This window comes from Homarus americanus, unplaced genomic scaffold (genome assembly GCF_018991925.1).
Source record: "Homarus americanus isolate GMGI-L3 unplaced genomic scaffold, GMGI_Hamer_2.0 scaffold9514, whole genome shotgun sequence".
NCBI lineage: Eukaryota > Metazoa > Arthropoda > Malacostraca > Decapoda > Nephropidae > Homarus > Homarus americanus.
Window position 1 is genome coordinate 647,100 of NW_024728474.1, and position 16,001 is coordinate 663,100.

Sequence of the window (16,001 nt, forward strand, 5' to 3'; positions counted from 1 at the left end):
AGGTCATGTAGAGGCCGCCGCTACCAGTTGTCATAAAATAAAGCCGCACTGAATGTCGGCGTTGTGGCACTCTAGGTCAGCGGTGGCGGTGTTTGAACTAATCGTATATTGCCAGATATGTTACGGGAGATTAAGCTAAAAAATAATGGTAAACAAGTTACTCAAACACACGTAATGTACCGCTGCCTATAGTGGACCTGTGTACCGCTCTCAGATTAAAGTGTACCATTTTGTACCATTATTAATTTAAGACTACCTCATTTACATTCAACGCAAAACATAATGACACCACCGCCACACATACAAACTGACACCACCGCCACACATACACACTGACACAACCGCCACACATACACACTGACACCACCGCCACACATACACACCCCAGCACCACCGCCACACATACACCACCGCCACACATACACCACCGCCACATACACCACCGCCACACTGACACCACCGCCACACATACACCACCGCCACATACACCACCGCCACACTGACACCACCGCCACATATACACTGACACCACCGCCACACCTACACATTGACACTTCCGCCACACATACACAATGACACCACCGCCACACATACACCACCGCCACATACACCCACCGCCACACATACACCCACCGCCACGCATACACCACCGCCACACATACACCACCGCCACGCCACACCACCGCCACACCCAGCACCACCGCCACATATACACACTGACACCACCGCCACACCTACACATTGACACTTCCACCACATATACACACCCAACTTCCCGCCACACATACCTTTACGAGACACCACCGCCACACATACACACGGACACCACCGCCACACATACACACTGACACCACCACCACACACATACACCACCGCCACATACACCCACCGCCATACATACACACTGACACCACCGCCACACATACACCACCGCCACACATACACCACCGCCACATACACTGACACCACCGCCACACGCCACACCACCTGCCACATACTCGCGGCACCACCGGCACATACTCACTGACACCATCGCCACACATACACCACGGGCCAAAACATACACCACCGTCACACTGACACCACGGCTACACATACACCACCGCCACACATACCACACTGTCACTAGTAGAGTACCATCGCCACAATGACACCACCTCCACACTGACACCACCGCCATACATAGACCACCGTCACTAGTGGAGCATCGCCGTCATTAGTGGATTACCCCAAGGCTCAGTACTTGGACCATTATTATTTATTATATAAATAAACGGCATAGATATCGGTATAGACAGCAACATAAGTTAGTTTGCTAATGACACTAAAATAGGGTGTGTAATTAAATCTGACAAGGACTCCGCAAAACTACAGGAAGACCTAAAAAAAAATTTCGAATGGTTCTGAAAAATGGCAGATGAAATTCAATGTGGCCTTAGACTAGGAGATGTAAACAGAGAAACCAAATACCAGATTACTCCAGAGCATGCTGAATCCGAATATATGGTCCACGATTAGGTTGCGGGGTAAATAGTGGTTGTAATGACGCTTGGAAAATTTAATTACATTTTACAATGCTAATTACTCGCCAACTATGGCTTTCCAAAGTGCGATTTTGGTGTTAATGTGTTATTCTGTAAGTAATTAATTAGTTAAACCCCTTAAATTTTTATTTAAGCGCCCCCATGAGGCCTCCCAGGTACGAAGGCGCCACCAAAGGCCCATTCAGGGGTTGTGGCACCCACAGGAGCCCTCCAATGGGCGCCGGGAACCGCAGGGGCTCTCCCGGGGACAGAGACATTCTCAGAGGCTCTCCCAGCGAAGGTGACGCCCTCAGAGGCTCTCCCAGGGACAGCGGCGCTCCCAGTGGCCCTCCCAGGTGGGTTGGCACTCCCAGGGGCCATGCCAGGGGTCGCGGTGCCCCCAGGGTACCTACTAGGGAAGGCGGCGCTCCCGGATACCCTCCCAGGGGCGACTTTGCCCCCAGGGGCCCTCCCAGGGAAGGCGGTTTCCTCAGGGCCCCTACGAAAAGCGGTGGGGCCCCGAGGGACCACCCCAGGGGCGACGGTGCACCTAGGGACCTTCCCTTGGGCGGTGGCTCCACCATGGATTCTTCAAGGGGCTGCAAGGTCCCCAGGGACCCTACCAACGGCCTCCAGGGGATCATCGCATGCTTGGTCGTTGTGTTATATGTATTACATATCTCCAGCAGACCTTTACCTAACTATGATTAGTGGACTGTTCTTTTAACAGACCAAATTACAGCCAATAGGAGAAGAGAGCAGTCAGTCAGCACAACACCACAACTTATGATTTCCTGTTGGATATTATTCTCATTTACGTTGTATAGGACTGTATATTTATTTAACGTTGTATCTCGTAGTGTTTTAAATAGCACAAAAACTACTGCACCCAGGGGCCCTACTGCTCTGGTGCTCCCATTAGCCCTCCCAGGGGAGACACGGATCCCAGGGACTCTCCCAGGGGCGGCGGCTCCAATTGGGTCCCTGCCAGGGACGGCGGTGACCTCAGGGACCATTCCAGAGGCGGTAGCGCCCCCAGGGACCATCCGAGGGGCTGAGAGGCCCCCAGGGGCGCTGGCGCACTCAGGGGCTCTGCCAGGCACGGTAGCGCTCCCAGGAGCCCTCTCAAGGGAGGTGGCGGCCCCAGGGACTCTGCCAGGGGTTTTATCGTCCCCTGATGATCGCCCTGGGACAGCGGCGGTCCCAAAAACCTTCACAGGAAAGGCGCTCTTTCCAGGAGCCCTCCAAGGGACAGCAGCACTACAAGGATCCCTCAAGGGACACCGGCGCTCCGAGGGGCCCTCCCAGGTTCGTTAGCACCCCCGGGGGCCATGCTTTTTTTTTTTATTTTTATTTTTTTTTACTGGAATTAGCCCACCCGGGCACAGGTCAAACGACCCACAACGGAGCCTAAAGAAAAAAAGAACAGAAAGAAATTGAAAATACATAAAAAAAGGTTATACTATATTAATCTACACCACGAAGAGGTGGCGCTCCCAGAGGCCCTCGCAGGGACGGCGGCGCTCCTAGGGGCCCTCCAGGGGATGGCGGCGCCGTCAGGGGCTCTTCAGGGACAGCAGCGCTCACAAGGGCCCTCTTAGGCACGGTGGCACCCTCAGAGGAAATGCAAGGGACAGCGGCGCTCCAAGAAGCCCCCCCATGGACGGCGGAGCCCCCAGGTGGTCTCCCAGAGATAGCGGCGACCCTCCCAGGGACGGCGGTGCCTTCAGGGACCCATTCTCCGGCGGTGGGGCCACCAGAGGCCCTGTGAGGAGCGATGGTGCCCCAAGGGGCTCTCCCAGACATAGTGGCCCTCCGAAAGGCTCCCTCAACGACGTCGGCGCCTCAGGGCCTGAACCAAGGGCACTCTCATTCCCAAGGGCTCTCCCAGGGACAGCCACGCTCATAGAGGCCCTCCCAGGGACCGGCGGCTCCTCCAGGGTATCCCAGGTACACCGACGTTCTGAGGGGCTCTCTCAGGGATGGCGCGCCCACAGAGGCTCTCCCGGAGACAGCGGCGCTCCAAAGGGCCCTCTGAGGCGCGGTGGTGACCTCAGGGGCAATGCAAGGGACAGCGGCGCTCCCAGAAGCCTTCCCATGGACGGCCATTCCCCAGGGGCAATCACAGGGATATCGGTGGCCCTCTCAGGGACATAAACGCCCCAGGACCCCACTCAGGGGTTGCCGCACCCCCAGGGGCCCTCCGAGGGGCTCTGCAATCAACAGGGGTTCTCCCAGGTACAGAGGCACTCCCAGAGGCCCTCCGAGGGAAGGCGGCGCCCCATGGGCTGTCCTAGGAACAGCGGCGCTCCCATGGGCCCTCCCAGGTGGGTTCACGACCCCAGATGCCATGCCAGGGGCGGCGGCGCCCCCAGAGACCTTTCTAGGGATGGCGGTGCTCCCAGGTACCCTCCCAAGGGCGACCTCGCCAACAGGGCCCTCCAGAGGACGGCAGTTTCCCCAGGGCCCCTACGAAAAGCTGCGGTGCCCATAACGACCAACCAAGGGGCGACGGTGCACCTAGGGACCCTCCCTGGGACTGTGGCGCCACCATGGACCCTTCCAGGAGGAGCGACGTCCCCAGGGACCCTACCAAGTGCGTCCAGGGGATCATCGCATGCTTGGTCGTTGTGTAATATGTATTACATATCTCCAGCAGACCTTTACCTAACTATGATTAGTGGATTGTTCTTTTAAAAGACCAAATTACAGCCAATAGGAGAAGAGAGCAGTCAGTCAGCACAACACCACAACTTATGATTTCCTGTTGGATATTATTCTCCTTTACGTTGTATAGGATGGGCGGTGTCTTTATTTAACGTTGTATCTCCCAGAGTTTTAAAAACCGCAAAAACTACTGCACCCAGGGGCCCTACTGCTCTGTCGCTCCCAGGGGCCCTTTCATTGGCGACAGTGACCCCTGGGACCCTGCCAGGGACGGTGGTGCCCCCAGGGACCATCCCAGGGCGGTGGCGCCCCTAGGGACACATCCCATGAACTCGCTCTGGGACAGCGGTGGTCCTAAGGTTCGTAACAGGAAAGGCGTTGCTCTCAGGGTCCCCCTCATGGGCATTGGTGCTTCCAGAAGCCATGCCAGGGACAGTGACACCACCGGGGCTACTCCCCATGACACCCGCCCTCCCAGGGGACCAGCAAGGGGCACTGGCACTCTCCCAGGAGCCTTTCCATGGACGGCCGATCCCCAGAGGCTGTCACAGGGATAGCAGTGGCCCACCCAGGGTCGGAAACGCCCCAGGAGCCCACTCAGAGGTTGCTGCATCCCCAATGGCCCTCCGAGGGGCTCTGCGACCAACAGGAGTTCTCCCAGGGACAGAGGCACTCCCAGAGGCCCTCCGAGGGAAGGCGGCGCCCCCAGGGGCTGTCCTAGGGACAGCGGCGCTCCCATGGGCCCTCCCAGGTAGTTTGGCGCCCCCAGGGGCCATGCCAGGGGCGGCGACGCCCCAGGGACCTTTCTAGGGACGGCGGCGCTCCCGGGTACCCTCCCAAGAGCGACCTCGCCAACAGGGACCCTAGAGAGGGCGCCAGTTTCCCTAGGGCCCCTACGAAAAGCGGCGGGGTCCCCAACGACCAACCCAGGGGCGACGGTGCACCTAGGGACCCTCCCTGGAACTGTGGCGCCACCATGGACCCTTCCAGGAGCAGCGACGTCCCGAGGGACCCTACCAAGTGCTCCCAAGGGATCATCGCATTCTTGGTCGTTGTGTAATATGTATTACATATCTCCAGCAGACCCTTACCTAACTATGATTAATGGACCGTTCTTTTAACGGACCAAACTACAACCAATAGGAGAAGAGAGGAGTCAGTCAGCACAGCACCAGAACTTATGATTTCCTGTTGGATATTTTTCTCCTTTACGTTGCATAGGATGGGCAGGGACCCTGCCAGGGGCTTTGGCGCCACCAGGGGCTCTCCTAGGATTAGCAGCACTCTCAAGAGCCCTACCAGGAGCGGTGGCGTTCTCAGTGACGCTTTCAAGGGCCCTCCCAGACACAGCAGCACCCTCATGAGCCCTCCCAGGGACGAAAGCTCCCCCAAAGGCGCACGCAGGGGTTGTGGCACCCACAGGAGCCCTCCAATGGGCGCTGGGACCCGCAGGGGCTCTGCCAGGGACAGAGATTTTTTCAGAAGCCCTCCCAGGGAAGGTGACGCCTTCAGAGGCTCTCCCAGGGACAGCGGCGCTTCCAGGGGCCCTCCCAGGTGAGTTGGCGCCCCCAAAGGGATATGCCAGGGGTCGTGACACCCACAGGGACCCTACTAGGGATGGCGGCGCTCGCGGATACCCTCCCATACACGACTTCAACCGCAAGGGGCCCTCCCAGGGGAGGCGGTTTCATCAGGGCCCCTACGAAAAGCGGCGGGGCCCCGAGGGATCGCCCCAGGGGCGACGGTGCACCTAGGGACCCTCCCTGGGGCGGTGGCGCCACCATGGACTCTTCAAGGGGCTGCAACGTCTCCAGGGACCCCACCAAGGGCCTGCAGGGGATCATCGCATGCTTGGTCGTTGTGTAATATGTAGTACATATCTCCAATAGACCTTTACCTAACTATGATAAGTGGATTGTTCTTTTAACAGACCAAATTACAGCCAATAGAAGAGAGCAGTCAGTCAGCACAACACCACAACTTATGATTTCTTGTTGGATATTATTCTCCTTTATGTTGTATAGGATGGGCGGTGTAGTTATTTAACGTTGTATCACCTAGAATTGTAAAAAGCGCAAAAACTACTGCACCTAGGGGCCCTACTGCTCAGTCATTCCCAGAGGCCCTTCTATTGGCGACGGTGACCCTTGGGACCCTGACAAGGGCGGTGGTGCCCCCAGGGACCATCCCAGGGCGGTGGGGCCCATAGGGACACATCCCATGAACTCGCTCTGGGACAGCGGGGATCCCAAGGGTCGTAACAGGAAAGGCGTTGCTCTCAGGGTCCCCCTCATGGGCGGTGGTGCTCCCAGAAGCAATGCCAGGGACAGTGCCGCCACCAGGGCCTCTCCCCATGCCAGCAGCACTCCCAGGGGACCTGCCAGGGGCACTGGCGCTCTCCCAGGAGCCTTCCCATGGACACCCGATCACCAGGGGCTGTCACAGTGATAGTGGTGGCCATTCCCGGGGACAGAAACGCCCCAGGAGCCCACTCAGGGGTTGCCGCACCACCAGGGGCCCTCCGAGGGGCTCTGCAACCAACAGGGGTTCTCCCAGGGAAAGAGTCACTCCCAGAGCCCTCCGAGGGAAGGCGGCGCCCCATGGGCTGTCCAGGGGACAGCGGCGCTCCCATGGGCCCTCCCAGGTAGGTTGGCGCCTCCAGGGGCTCTCCCAGGATTAGTAGCACTCTCAAGAGCCCTATCAGGACCGGTGGCATCCCAGGGCCCCTTCCAGGGGCCCTCCCATGGACGAAAGCTACCCCAAAGGCCCACTCAGGGATTCGGGCACCCACAGGAGCCCTCCAATGGGCGCTGGGACCCGCAGGGTCTCTCCCAGGGACAGAGGCACTCCCAGAGGCCATCCAAGGGAAGGCGGCTCTACCAGGGGCCATACCAGGGGCGGCGGAGCCCCCAGGGACCTTCCTAGTGACGGCAGCGCTCCCAAATACCCTCCCAAGGGCGACCTCGGCAACAGGGGCCCTCCAGAGGACGGCAGTTTCTCCAGGGCCCCTACAAAAAGCGGCGGGGCTCCCAACGACCAACCCAGGGGCGACGGTGCACCTAGGGACCCTCCCTGGAACTGTGGCGCCACCATGGACCCTTCCAGGAGCAGCGACGTCCCGAGGGACCCTACCAAGTGCTCCCATGGGATCATCGCATGCTTGGTCGTTGTGTAATATGTATTACATATCTCCAGCAGACCTTTACCTAACTATGATTTGTGGATTGTTCTTTAAACAGACCAAATTACAGCCAATAGGAGAAGAGAGCAGTCAGTCAGCACAACACCACAACTTATGATTTCCTGTTGGCTATTATTCTCATTTACGTTGTATAGGACTGTATATTTATTTAACGTTGTATCTCGTAGTGTTTTAAATAGCACAAAAACTACTGCACCCAGGGGCCCTACTGCTCTGGTGCTCCCATTAGCCCTCCCAGGGCAGACGGGGATCCTAGGGACTATCCCAAGGGCGGCGGCAGCAATTGGGTCCCTGCCAGGGACAGTGGTGTCCTCAGGGACCATTCCAGGGGCGGTAGCTCCCCCAGAGACCATCCGAGGGGCTTAGAGGCCACCAGCGACCAACCCAGTACCGACGGTTCACCTAGGGACCCTCCCTGGAACGGTAGCGCCCCCATGGACCCTTCCAGGAGCAGCGACTTCCCCATGGACCCTACCAAGTGTCCCCAGGGGATCATCGCATGCTTGGTCGTTGTGTAATATGTATTACATATCTCCAATAGACCTTTACCTAACTATGATAAGTGGATTGTTCTTTTAACAGACCAAATTACAGCCAATAGAAGAGAGCAGTCAGTCAGCACAACACCACAACTTATGATTTCTTGTTGGATATTATTCTCCTTTATGTTGTATAGGATGGGCGGTGTATTTATTTAACGTTGTATCTCCTAGAATTGTAAAAAGCGCAAAAACTACTGCACCTAGGGGCCCTTTTGCTCAGTCACTCCCAGGGGCCCTTCTATTGGCGACGGTGACCCTTGGGACCCTGACAAGGGCGGTGGTGCCCCCAGGGACCATCCCAGGGCGGTGGGGCCCATAGGGACACATCCCATGAACTCGCTCTGGGACAGCGGGGATCCCAAAGGTCGTAACAGGAAAGGCGTTGCTCTCAGGGTCCCCCTCATGGGCGGTGGTGCTCCCAGAAGCCATGCCAGGGACAGTGACGCCACCAGGGCCTCTCCCCATGCCAGCAGCACTCCCAGGGGACCTGCCAGGGGCACTGGCGCTCTCCCATGAGCCTTCCCAAGGACACCCGATCCCAAGTGGCTGTCACAGTGATAGTGGTGGCCATTCACGGGGACAGAAACGCCCCAGGAGCCCACTCAGGGGTTGCCGCACCACCAGGGGCCCTCCGAGGGGCTCTGCAACCAACAGGGGTTCTCCCAGGGACAGAGGCACTCCCAGAGGCCCTCCGAGGGAAAGCGGCGCCCCATGGGCTGTCCAAGGGACAGCGGCGCTCCCATGGGCCCTCCCAGGTAGGTTGGCGCCTCCAGGGGCCATGCCAGAGGCGGCGGCGCCCCCAAGGTACCCTCCTAAGGGCGACCTCGGTAACAGGGACCGCCCCAGGGTCGAACGGTGCATCTAGGGATCTTCTCTGGGGCGGTGGCGCCACCAGGGACCCTCCCAGGGGCAGCGACGTACACAAGGACCCTACCAAGTGCCTCCAGAGGATCATTGCATGCTTGGTCATTGTGTAATATATATTACATATCTCTAGCAGACCCTTGCCTAACTATGAGTAATGGACCCTTCTCTTAACAGACCAAATTACAGCCAATAGAAGAAGAGAGCAGTCAGTCAGCACAGCACCACAACTTATGATTTTCTGCTGGATGTTATTCTCTTTTACGTTGTTTAGGATGGGCAGGGACCCTGCCAGGGACGTTGGCGCCACCAGGGGCTCTCCCAGGATTAGCAGCACTCTCAAGAGCCCTACCAGGGCCGGTGGCGCTCCCAGGGCCCCTTCCAGGGGCCCTCCCACAGACGAAAGCTCCCCCAAAGGCCCACTCAGGGATTCGGGCACCCACAGGAGCCCTCCAATGGGCGCTGGGACCCGCAGGGTCTCTCCCAGGGACAGAGGCACTCCCAGAGGCCATCCAAGGGAAGAAGGCGCTACCAGGGGCCATACCAGGGGCGGCGGAGCCCCCAGGGACCTTCCTAGTGACGGCAGCGCTCCCGGGTACCCTCCCAAGGGCGACCTCGGCAACAGGGGCCCTCCAGAGGACGGCAGTTTCTCCAGGGCCCCTACAAAAAGCGGCGGGGCCCCCAACGACCAACCCAGGGGCGACGGTGCACCTAGGGACCCTCCCTGGGACGGTGGCGCCACCATGGACCCTTCCAGGAGCAGCGACGTCCCCAGGGACCCTACCAAGTGCCCCCATGGGATCATCGCATGCTTGGTCGTTGTGTAATATGTATTACATATCTCCAGCAGACCTTTACCTAACTATGATTTGTGGATTGTTCTTTAAACAGACCAAACTACAGCCAATAGGAGAAAAGAGCAGTCAGTCAGCACAACACCACAACTTATGATTTCCTGTTGGATATTATTCTCATTTACGTTGTATAGGACTGTATATTTATTTAACGTTGTATCTCGTAGTGTTTTAAATAGCACAAAAACTACTGCACCCAGGGGCCCTACTGCTCTGGTGCTCCCATTAGCCCTCCCAGGGCAGACGGGGATCCTAGGGACTATCCCAAGGGCGGCGGCAGCAATTGGGTCCCTGCCAGGGACAGTGGTGTCCTCAGGGACCATTCCAGGGGCGGTAGCTCCCCCAGAGACCATCCGAGGGGCTTAGAGGCCACCAGCGACCAACCCAGTACCGACGGTTCACCTAGGGACCCTCCCTGGAACGGTAGCGCCCCCATGGACCCTTCCAGGAGCAGCGACTTCCCCATGGACCCTACCAAGTGTCCCCAGGGGATCATCGCATGCTTGGTCGTTGTGTAATATGTATTACATATCTCCAATAGACCTTTACCTAACTATGATAAGTGGATTGTTCTTTTAACAGACCAAATTACAGCCAATAGCACAACACCACAACTTATGATTTCTTGTTGGATATTATTCTCCTTTATGTTGTATAGGATGGGCGGTGTAGTTATTTAACGTTGTATCACCTAGAATTGTAAAAAGCGCAAAAACTACTGCACCTAGGGGCCCTACTGCTCAGTCATTCCCAGAGGCCCTTCTATTGGCGACGGTGACCCTTGGGACCCTGACAAGGGCGGTGGTGCCCCCAGGGACCATCCCAGGGCGGTGGGGCCCATAGGGACACATCCCATGAACTCGCTCTGGGACAGCGGGGATCCCAAGGGTCGTAACAGGAAAGGCGTTGCTCTCAGGGTCCCCCTCATGGGCGGTGGTGCTCCCAGAAGCAATGCCAGGGACAGTGCCGCCACCAGGGCCTCTCCCCATGCCAGCAGCACTCCCAGGGGACCTGCCAGGGGCACTGGCGCTCTCCCAGGAGCCTTCCCATGGACACCCGATCACCAGGGGCTGTCACAGTGATAGTGGTGGCCATTCCCGGGGACAGAAACGCCCCAGGAGCCCACTCAGGGGTTGCCGCACCACCAGGGGCCCTCCGAGGGGCTCTGCAACCAACAGGGGTTCTCCCAGGGAAAGAGTCACTCCCAGAGCCCTCCGAGGGAAGGCGGCGCCCCATGGGCTGTCCAGGGGACAGCGGCGCTCCCATGGGCCCTCCCAGGTAGGTTGGCGCCTCCAGGGGCTCTCCCAGGATTAGTAGCACTCTCAAGAGCCCTATCAGGACCGGTGGCATCCCAGGGCCCCTTCCAGGGGCCCTCCCATGGACGAAAGCTACCCCAAAGGCCCACTCAGGGATTCGGGCACCCACAGGAGCCCTCCAATGGGCGCTGGGACCCGCAGGGTCTCTCCCAGGGACAGAGGCACTCCCAGAGGCCATCCAAGGGAAGGCGGCTCTACCAGGGGCCATACCAGGGGCGGCGGAGCCCCCAGGGACCTTCCTAGTGACGGCAGCGCTCCCAAATACCCTCCCAAGGGCGACCTCGGCAACAGGGGCCCTCCAGAGGACGGCAGTTTCTCCAGGGCCCCTACAAAAAGCGGCGGGGCTCCCAACGACCAACCCAGGGGCGACGGTGCACCTAGGGACCCTCCCTGGAACTGTGGCGCCACCATGGACCCTTCCAGGAGCAGCGACGTCCCGAGGGACCCTACCAAGTGCTCCCATGGGATCATCGCATGCTTGGTCGTTGTGTAATATGTATTACATATCTCCAGCAGACCTTTACCTAACTATGATTTGTGGATTGTTCTTTAAACAGACCAAATTACAGCCAATAGGAGAAGAGAGCAGTCAGTCAGCACAACACCACAACTTATGATTTCCTGTTGGCTATTATTCTCATTTACGTTGTATAGGACTGTATATTTATTTAACGTTGTATCTCGTAGTGTTTTAAATAGCACAAAAACTACTGCACCCAGGGGCCCTACTGCTCTGGTGCTCCCATTAGCCCTCCCAGGGCAGACGGGGATCCTAGGGACTATCCCAAGGGCGGCGGCAGCAATTGGGTCCCTGCCAGGGACAGTGGTGTCCTCAGGGACCATTCCAGGGGCGGTAGCTCCCCCAGAGACCATCCGAGGGGCTTAGAGGCCACCAGCGACCAACCCAGTACCGACGGTTCACCTAGGGACCCTCCCTGGAACGGTAGCGCCCCCATGGACCCTTCCAGGAGCAGCGACTTCCCCATGGACCCTACCAAGTGTCCCCAGGGGATCATCGCATGCTTGGTCGTTGTGTAATATGTATTACATATCTCCAATAGACCTTTACCTAACTATGATAAGTGGATTGTTCTTTTAACAGACCAAATTACAGCCAATAGAAGAGAGCAGTCAGTCAGCACAACACCACAACTTATGATTTCTTGTTGGATATTATTCTCCTTTATGTTGTATAGGATGGGCGGTGTATTTATTTAACGTTGTATCTCCTAGAATTGTAAAAAGCGCAAAAACTACTGCACCTAGGGGCCCTTTTGCTCAGTCACTCCCAGGGGCCCTTCTATTGGCGACGGTGACCCTTGGGACCCTGACAAGGGCGGTGGTGCCCCCAGGGACCATCCCAGGGCGGTGGGGCCCATAGGGACACATCCCATGAACTCGCTCTGGGACAGCGGGGATCCCAAAGGTCGTAACAGGAAAGGCGTTGCTCTCAGGGTCCCCCTCATGGGCGGTGGTGCTCCCAGAAGCCATGCCAGGGACAGTGACGCCACCAGGGCCTCTCCCCATGCCAGCAGCACTCCCAGGGGACCTGCCAGGGGCACTGGCGCTCTCCCATGAGCCTTCCCAAGGACACCCGATCCCAAGTGGCTGTCACAGTGATAGTGGTGGCCATTCACGGGGACAGAAACGCCCCAGGAGCCCACTCAGGGGTTGCCGCACCACCAGGGGCCCTCCGAGGGGCTCTGCAACCAACAGGGGTTCTCCCAGGGACAGAGGCACTCCCAGAGGCCCTCCGAGGGAAAGCGGCGCCCCATGGGCTGTCCAGGGACAGCGGCGCTCCCATGGGCCCTCCCAGGTAGGTTGGCGCCTCCAGGGGCCATGCCAGAGGCGGCGGCGCCCCCAAGGTACCCTCCTAAGGGCGACCTCGGTAACAGGGACCGCCCCAGGGTCGAACGGTGCATCTAGGGATCTTCTCTGGGGCGGTGGCGCCACCAGGGACCCTCCCAGGGGCAGCGACGTACACAAGGACCCTACCAAGTGCCTCCAGAGGATCATTGCATGCTTGGTCATTGTGTAATATATATTACATATCTCTAGCAGACCCTTGCCTAACTATGAGTAATGGACCCTTCTCTTAACAGACCAAATTACAGCCAATAGAAGAAGAGAGCAGTCAGTCAGCACAGCACCACAACTTATGATTTTCTGCTGGATATTATTCTCTTTTACGTTGTTTAGGATGGGCAGGGACCCTACCAGGGACGTTGGCGCCACCAGGGGCTCTCCCAGGATTAGCAGCACTCTCAAGAGCCCTACCAGGACCGGTGGCGCTCCCAGGGCCCCTTCCAGGGGCCCTCCCACGGACGAAAGCTCCCCCAAAGGCCAACTCAGGGATTCGGGCACCCACAGGAGCCCTCCAATGGGCGCTGGGACCCGCAGGGTCTCTCCCAGGGACAGAGGCACTCCCAGAGGCCATCCAAGGGAAGAAGGCGCTACCAGGGGCCATACCAGGGGCGGCGGAGCCCCCAGGGACCTTCCTAGTGACGGCAGCGCTCCCGGGTACCCTCCCAAGGGCGACCTCGGCAACAGGGGCCCTCCAGAGGACGGCAGTTTCTCCAGGGCCCCTACAAAAAGCGGCGGGGCCCCCAACGACCAACCCAGGGGCGACGGTGCACCTAGGGACCCTCCCTGGGACGGTGGCGCCACCATGGACCCTTCCAGGAGCAGCGACGTCCCCAGGGACCCTACCAAGTGCCCCCATGGGATCATCGCATGCTTGGTCGTTGTGTAATATGTATTACATATCTCCAGCAGACCTTTACCTAACTATGATTTGTGGATTGTTCTTTAAACAGACCAAATTACAGCCAATAGGAGAAGAGAGCAGTCAGTCAGCACAACACCACAACTTATGATTTCCTGTTGGATATTATTCTCATTTACGTTGTATAGGACTGTATATTTATTTAACGTTGTATCTCGTAGTGTTTTAAATAGCACAAAAACTACTGCACCCAGGGGCCCTACTGCTCTGGTGCTCCCATTAGCCCTCCCAGGGCAGACGGGGATCCTAGGGACTATCCCAAGGGCGGCGGCAGCAATTGGGTCCCTGCCAGGGACAGTGGTGTCCTCAGGGACCATTCCAGGGGCGGTAGCTCCCCCAGAGACCATCCGAGGGGCTTAGAAGCCCCCAGAGGCGCTGGCGCACTCAGGGGCTCTGCCAGGCACGGTAGCGCTCCCAGGAGCCCTCTCAAGGGAGGTGGCGGCCCCAGGGACTCTGCCAGGGGTTTTATCGTCCCCAGTTGATCGCCCTGGGACAGTGGCGGTCCCAAAAACCTTCACAGGAAAGGCGGCTTTTCCAGGAGCCCTCCAAGGGACAGCAGCGCTCCAAAGGACCCTCCAAGGTACACAGGCGCTCAGAGGGGCCCTCCCAGGTTCGTTGACGCCTCCAGGGGCCATGCCAGAGACAGTGGCGCTCCCAGAGGCCCTCCCAGGGATGGCGGCGCCCTAGGTGCTCTGCCAAGGACAGCGACGTCCCTAGGGGTCCGCCTGAGGCTAGCGGCGCGCACAGGGGCTCTCCAGGGACAGCAGCGCTCACAAGGGCACTCTTAGGCACGGTGGCGCCCTCAGAGGAAATGCAAGGGACAGCGGCGCTCCCAGGAACCCCCCATAGCGGCGACCCTCCCAGGGACGGCGGTGCCTTCAGGGACCCATTCTTCGGCGGTGGGGCCACCAGGGACCCTGTGAGGAGCGATGGTGCCCCCAGGGGCTCTCCCAGACACAGTGGCCCTCCGAAAGGCTCTCTCAAGGACGTCGGCGAACCCAGTGCCTGAACCAAGGTCAACTTCATTCCCAAGGGCTCTCCCAGGGACAGGCACGCTCATAGAGGTCCTTCCAGGGCCTGGCGGCTCCTCCAGAGGGTTTCGCAGGTACAGCGACGCTCTGAGGAGCTCTCTCAGGGATGGCGGTTCCCCCAGGGGCCCTCAGGGACAGCGGCGCTCCAAAGGGCCCTCCGAGGCGCTGTGGCGACCTCAGGGGCAATGCAAGGGACAGCGGCGCTCCAAGGAGCCTTCCCATGGACGGCCGATCCCAAGGGGCAGTCACAAAGATATCGGTGGCCCTCTCAGGGACATAAACGCCCCAGTACCCCACTCAGGCGTTGCTGCACCCCCAGGGGCTTTCTGAGGGACACTGTGACGAGCAGGGGTTCTCCCAGGGACAGAGGCACTCCCAGAGACCCTCCGAGGGAAGGCGGCGCCCACAGGGGCTGTCCTAGGGACAGCAGAGCTTCCATGGGCCCTCCCAGGTAGGTTGGAGACCCCAGTTGCCATGCCAGGGGCGACGGCGCCCCCAGGGACCTTCCTAGGGTTCGGCGGCGATCCCGGGTACCCTCCCAAGGGCGACCTCGGCAACAGGGCCCCTCCAGAGGGCGGCAGTTTCTCCAGGGCCATTACGAAAATTGGCGGGACCCCCAGCGACCAACCCAGTACCGACGGTTCACCTAGGGACCCTCCCTGGAACGGTAGCGCCCCCATGGACCCTTCCAGGAGCAGCGACGTCCCCATGGACCCTACCAAGTGTCCCCAGGGGATCATCGCATGCTTGGTCGTTGTGTAATATGTATTACATATCTCCAGCAGACCTTTACCTAACTATGATAAGTGGATTGTTCTTTTAACAGACCAAATTACAGCCAATAGAAGAGAGCAGTCAGTCAGCACAACACCACAACTTATGATTTCTTGTTGGATATTATTCTCCTTTATGTTGTATAGGATGGGCGGTGTATTTATTTAACGTTGTATCTCCTAGAATTGTAAAAAGCGCAAAAACTACTGCACCTAGGGGCCCTACTGCTCAGTCACTCCCAGGGGCCCTTCTATTGGCGACGGTGACCCTTGGGACCCTGACAAGGGCGGTGGTGCCCCCAGGGACCATCCCAGGGCGGTGGGGCCCATAGGGACACATCCCATGAACTCGATCTGGGACAGCGGCGATCCCAAGGGTCGTAATAGGAAAGGCGTTGCTCTCAGGGTCCCCTTCATGGGCGGTGGTGCTCCCAGAAGCCATGC

General features: G+C 58.6%; 6 protein-coding genes across 6 annotated transcripts; 5 read left to right on the forward strand and 1 right to left on the reverse strand.

Annotated features, from left to right (window-relative positions):
• Window positions 1-1,685: 1,685 nt before the first annotated feature.
• On the forward strand, window positions 1,686-3,124 carry LOC121866109 (collagen alpha-2(I) chain-like). The gene is made up of 3 exons (XM_042365706.1): window positions 1,686-1,879; window positions 2,384-2,831; window positions 3,011-3,124. The coding sequence occupies exons 1-3, from the start codon at window positions 1,686-1,688 to the stop codon at window positions 3,122-3,124; spliced, it is 756 nt and encodes a 251-aa protein (XP_042221640.1).
• A 1,271-nt stretch (window positions 3,125-4,395) lies between these two features.
• Window positions 4,396-5,228, reverse strand: LOC121866110 (tetra-peptide repeat homeobox protein 1-like). The gene is made up of 2 exons (XM_042365707.1): window positions 5,143-5,228; window positions 4,396-5,053 (listed from the first exon to the last, which is right to left on the reverse strand). Exons 1-2 carry the CDS (start codon window positions 5,226-5,228, stop codon window positions 4,396-4,398), a joined length of 744 nt encoding a protein of 247 aa, XP_042221641.1.
• A 1,705-nt stretch (window positions 5,229-6,933) lies between these two features.
• LOC121866111 (basic salivary proline-rich protein 1-like) lies at window positions 6,934-8,450 on the forward strand. Its single transcript, XM_042365708.1, has 3 exons — window positions 6,934-7,353; window positions 7,572-7,906; window positions 8,165-8,450. Exons 1-3 carry the CDS (start codon window positions 6,934-6,936, stop codon window positions 8,448-8,450), a joined length of 1,041 nt encoding a protein of 346 aa, XP_042221642.1.
• Window positions 8,451-9,073: 623 nt separating this feature from the next.
• On the forward strand, window positions 9,074-10,734 carry LOC121866112 (basic salivary proline-rich protein 3-like). Its single transcript, XM_042365709.1, has 3 exons — window positions 9,074-9,613; window positions 9,832-10,158; window positions 10,381-10,734. Exons 1-3 carry the CDS (start codon window positions 9,074-9,076, stop codon window positions 10,732-10,734), a joined length of 1,221 nt encoding a protein of 406 aa, XP_042221643.1.
• A 295-nt stretch (window positions 10,735-11,029) lies between these two features.
• LOC121866113 (basic salivary proline-rich protein 2-like) lies at window positions 11,030-12,006 on the forward strand. The gene is made up of 2 exons (XM_042365710.1): window positions 11,030-11,449; window positions 11,668-12,006. Exons 1-2 carry the CDS (start codon window positions 11,030-11,032, stop codon window positions 12,004-12,006), a joined length of 759 nt encoding a protein of 252 aa, XP_042221644.1.
• Window positions 12,007-13,168: 1,162 nt separating this feature from the next.
• On the forward strand, window positions 13,169-14,541 carry LOC121866114 (basic salivary proline-rich protein 2-like). The gene is made up of 3 exons (XM_042365711.1): window positions 13,169-13,708; window positions 13,927-14,153; window positions 14,292-14,541. Exons 1-3 carry the CDS (start codon window positions 13,169-13,171, stop codon window positions 14,539-14,541), a joined length of 1,017 nt encoding a protein of 338 aa, XP_042221645.1.
• Window positions 14,542-16,001: the final 1,460 nt, after the last annotated feature.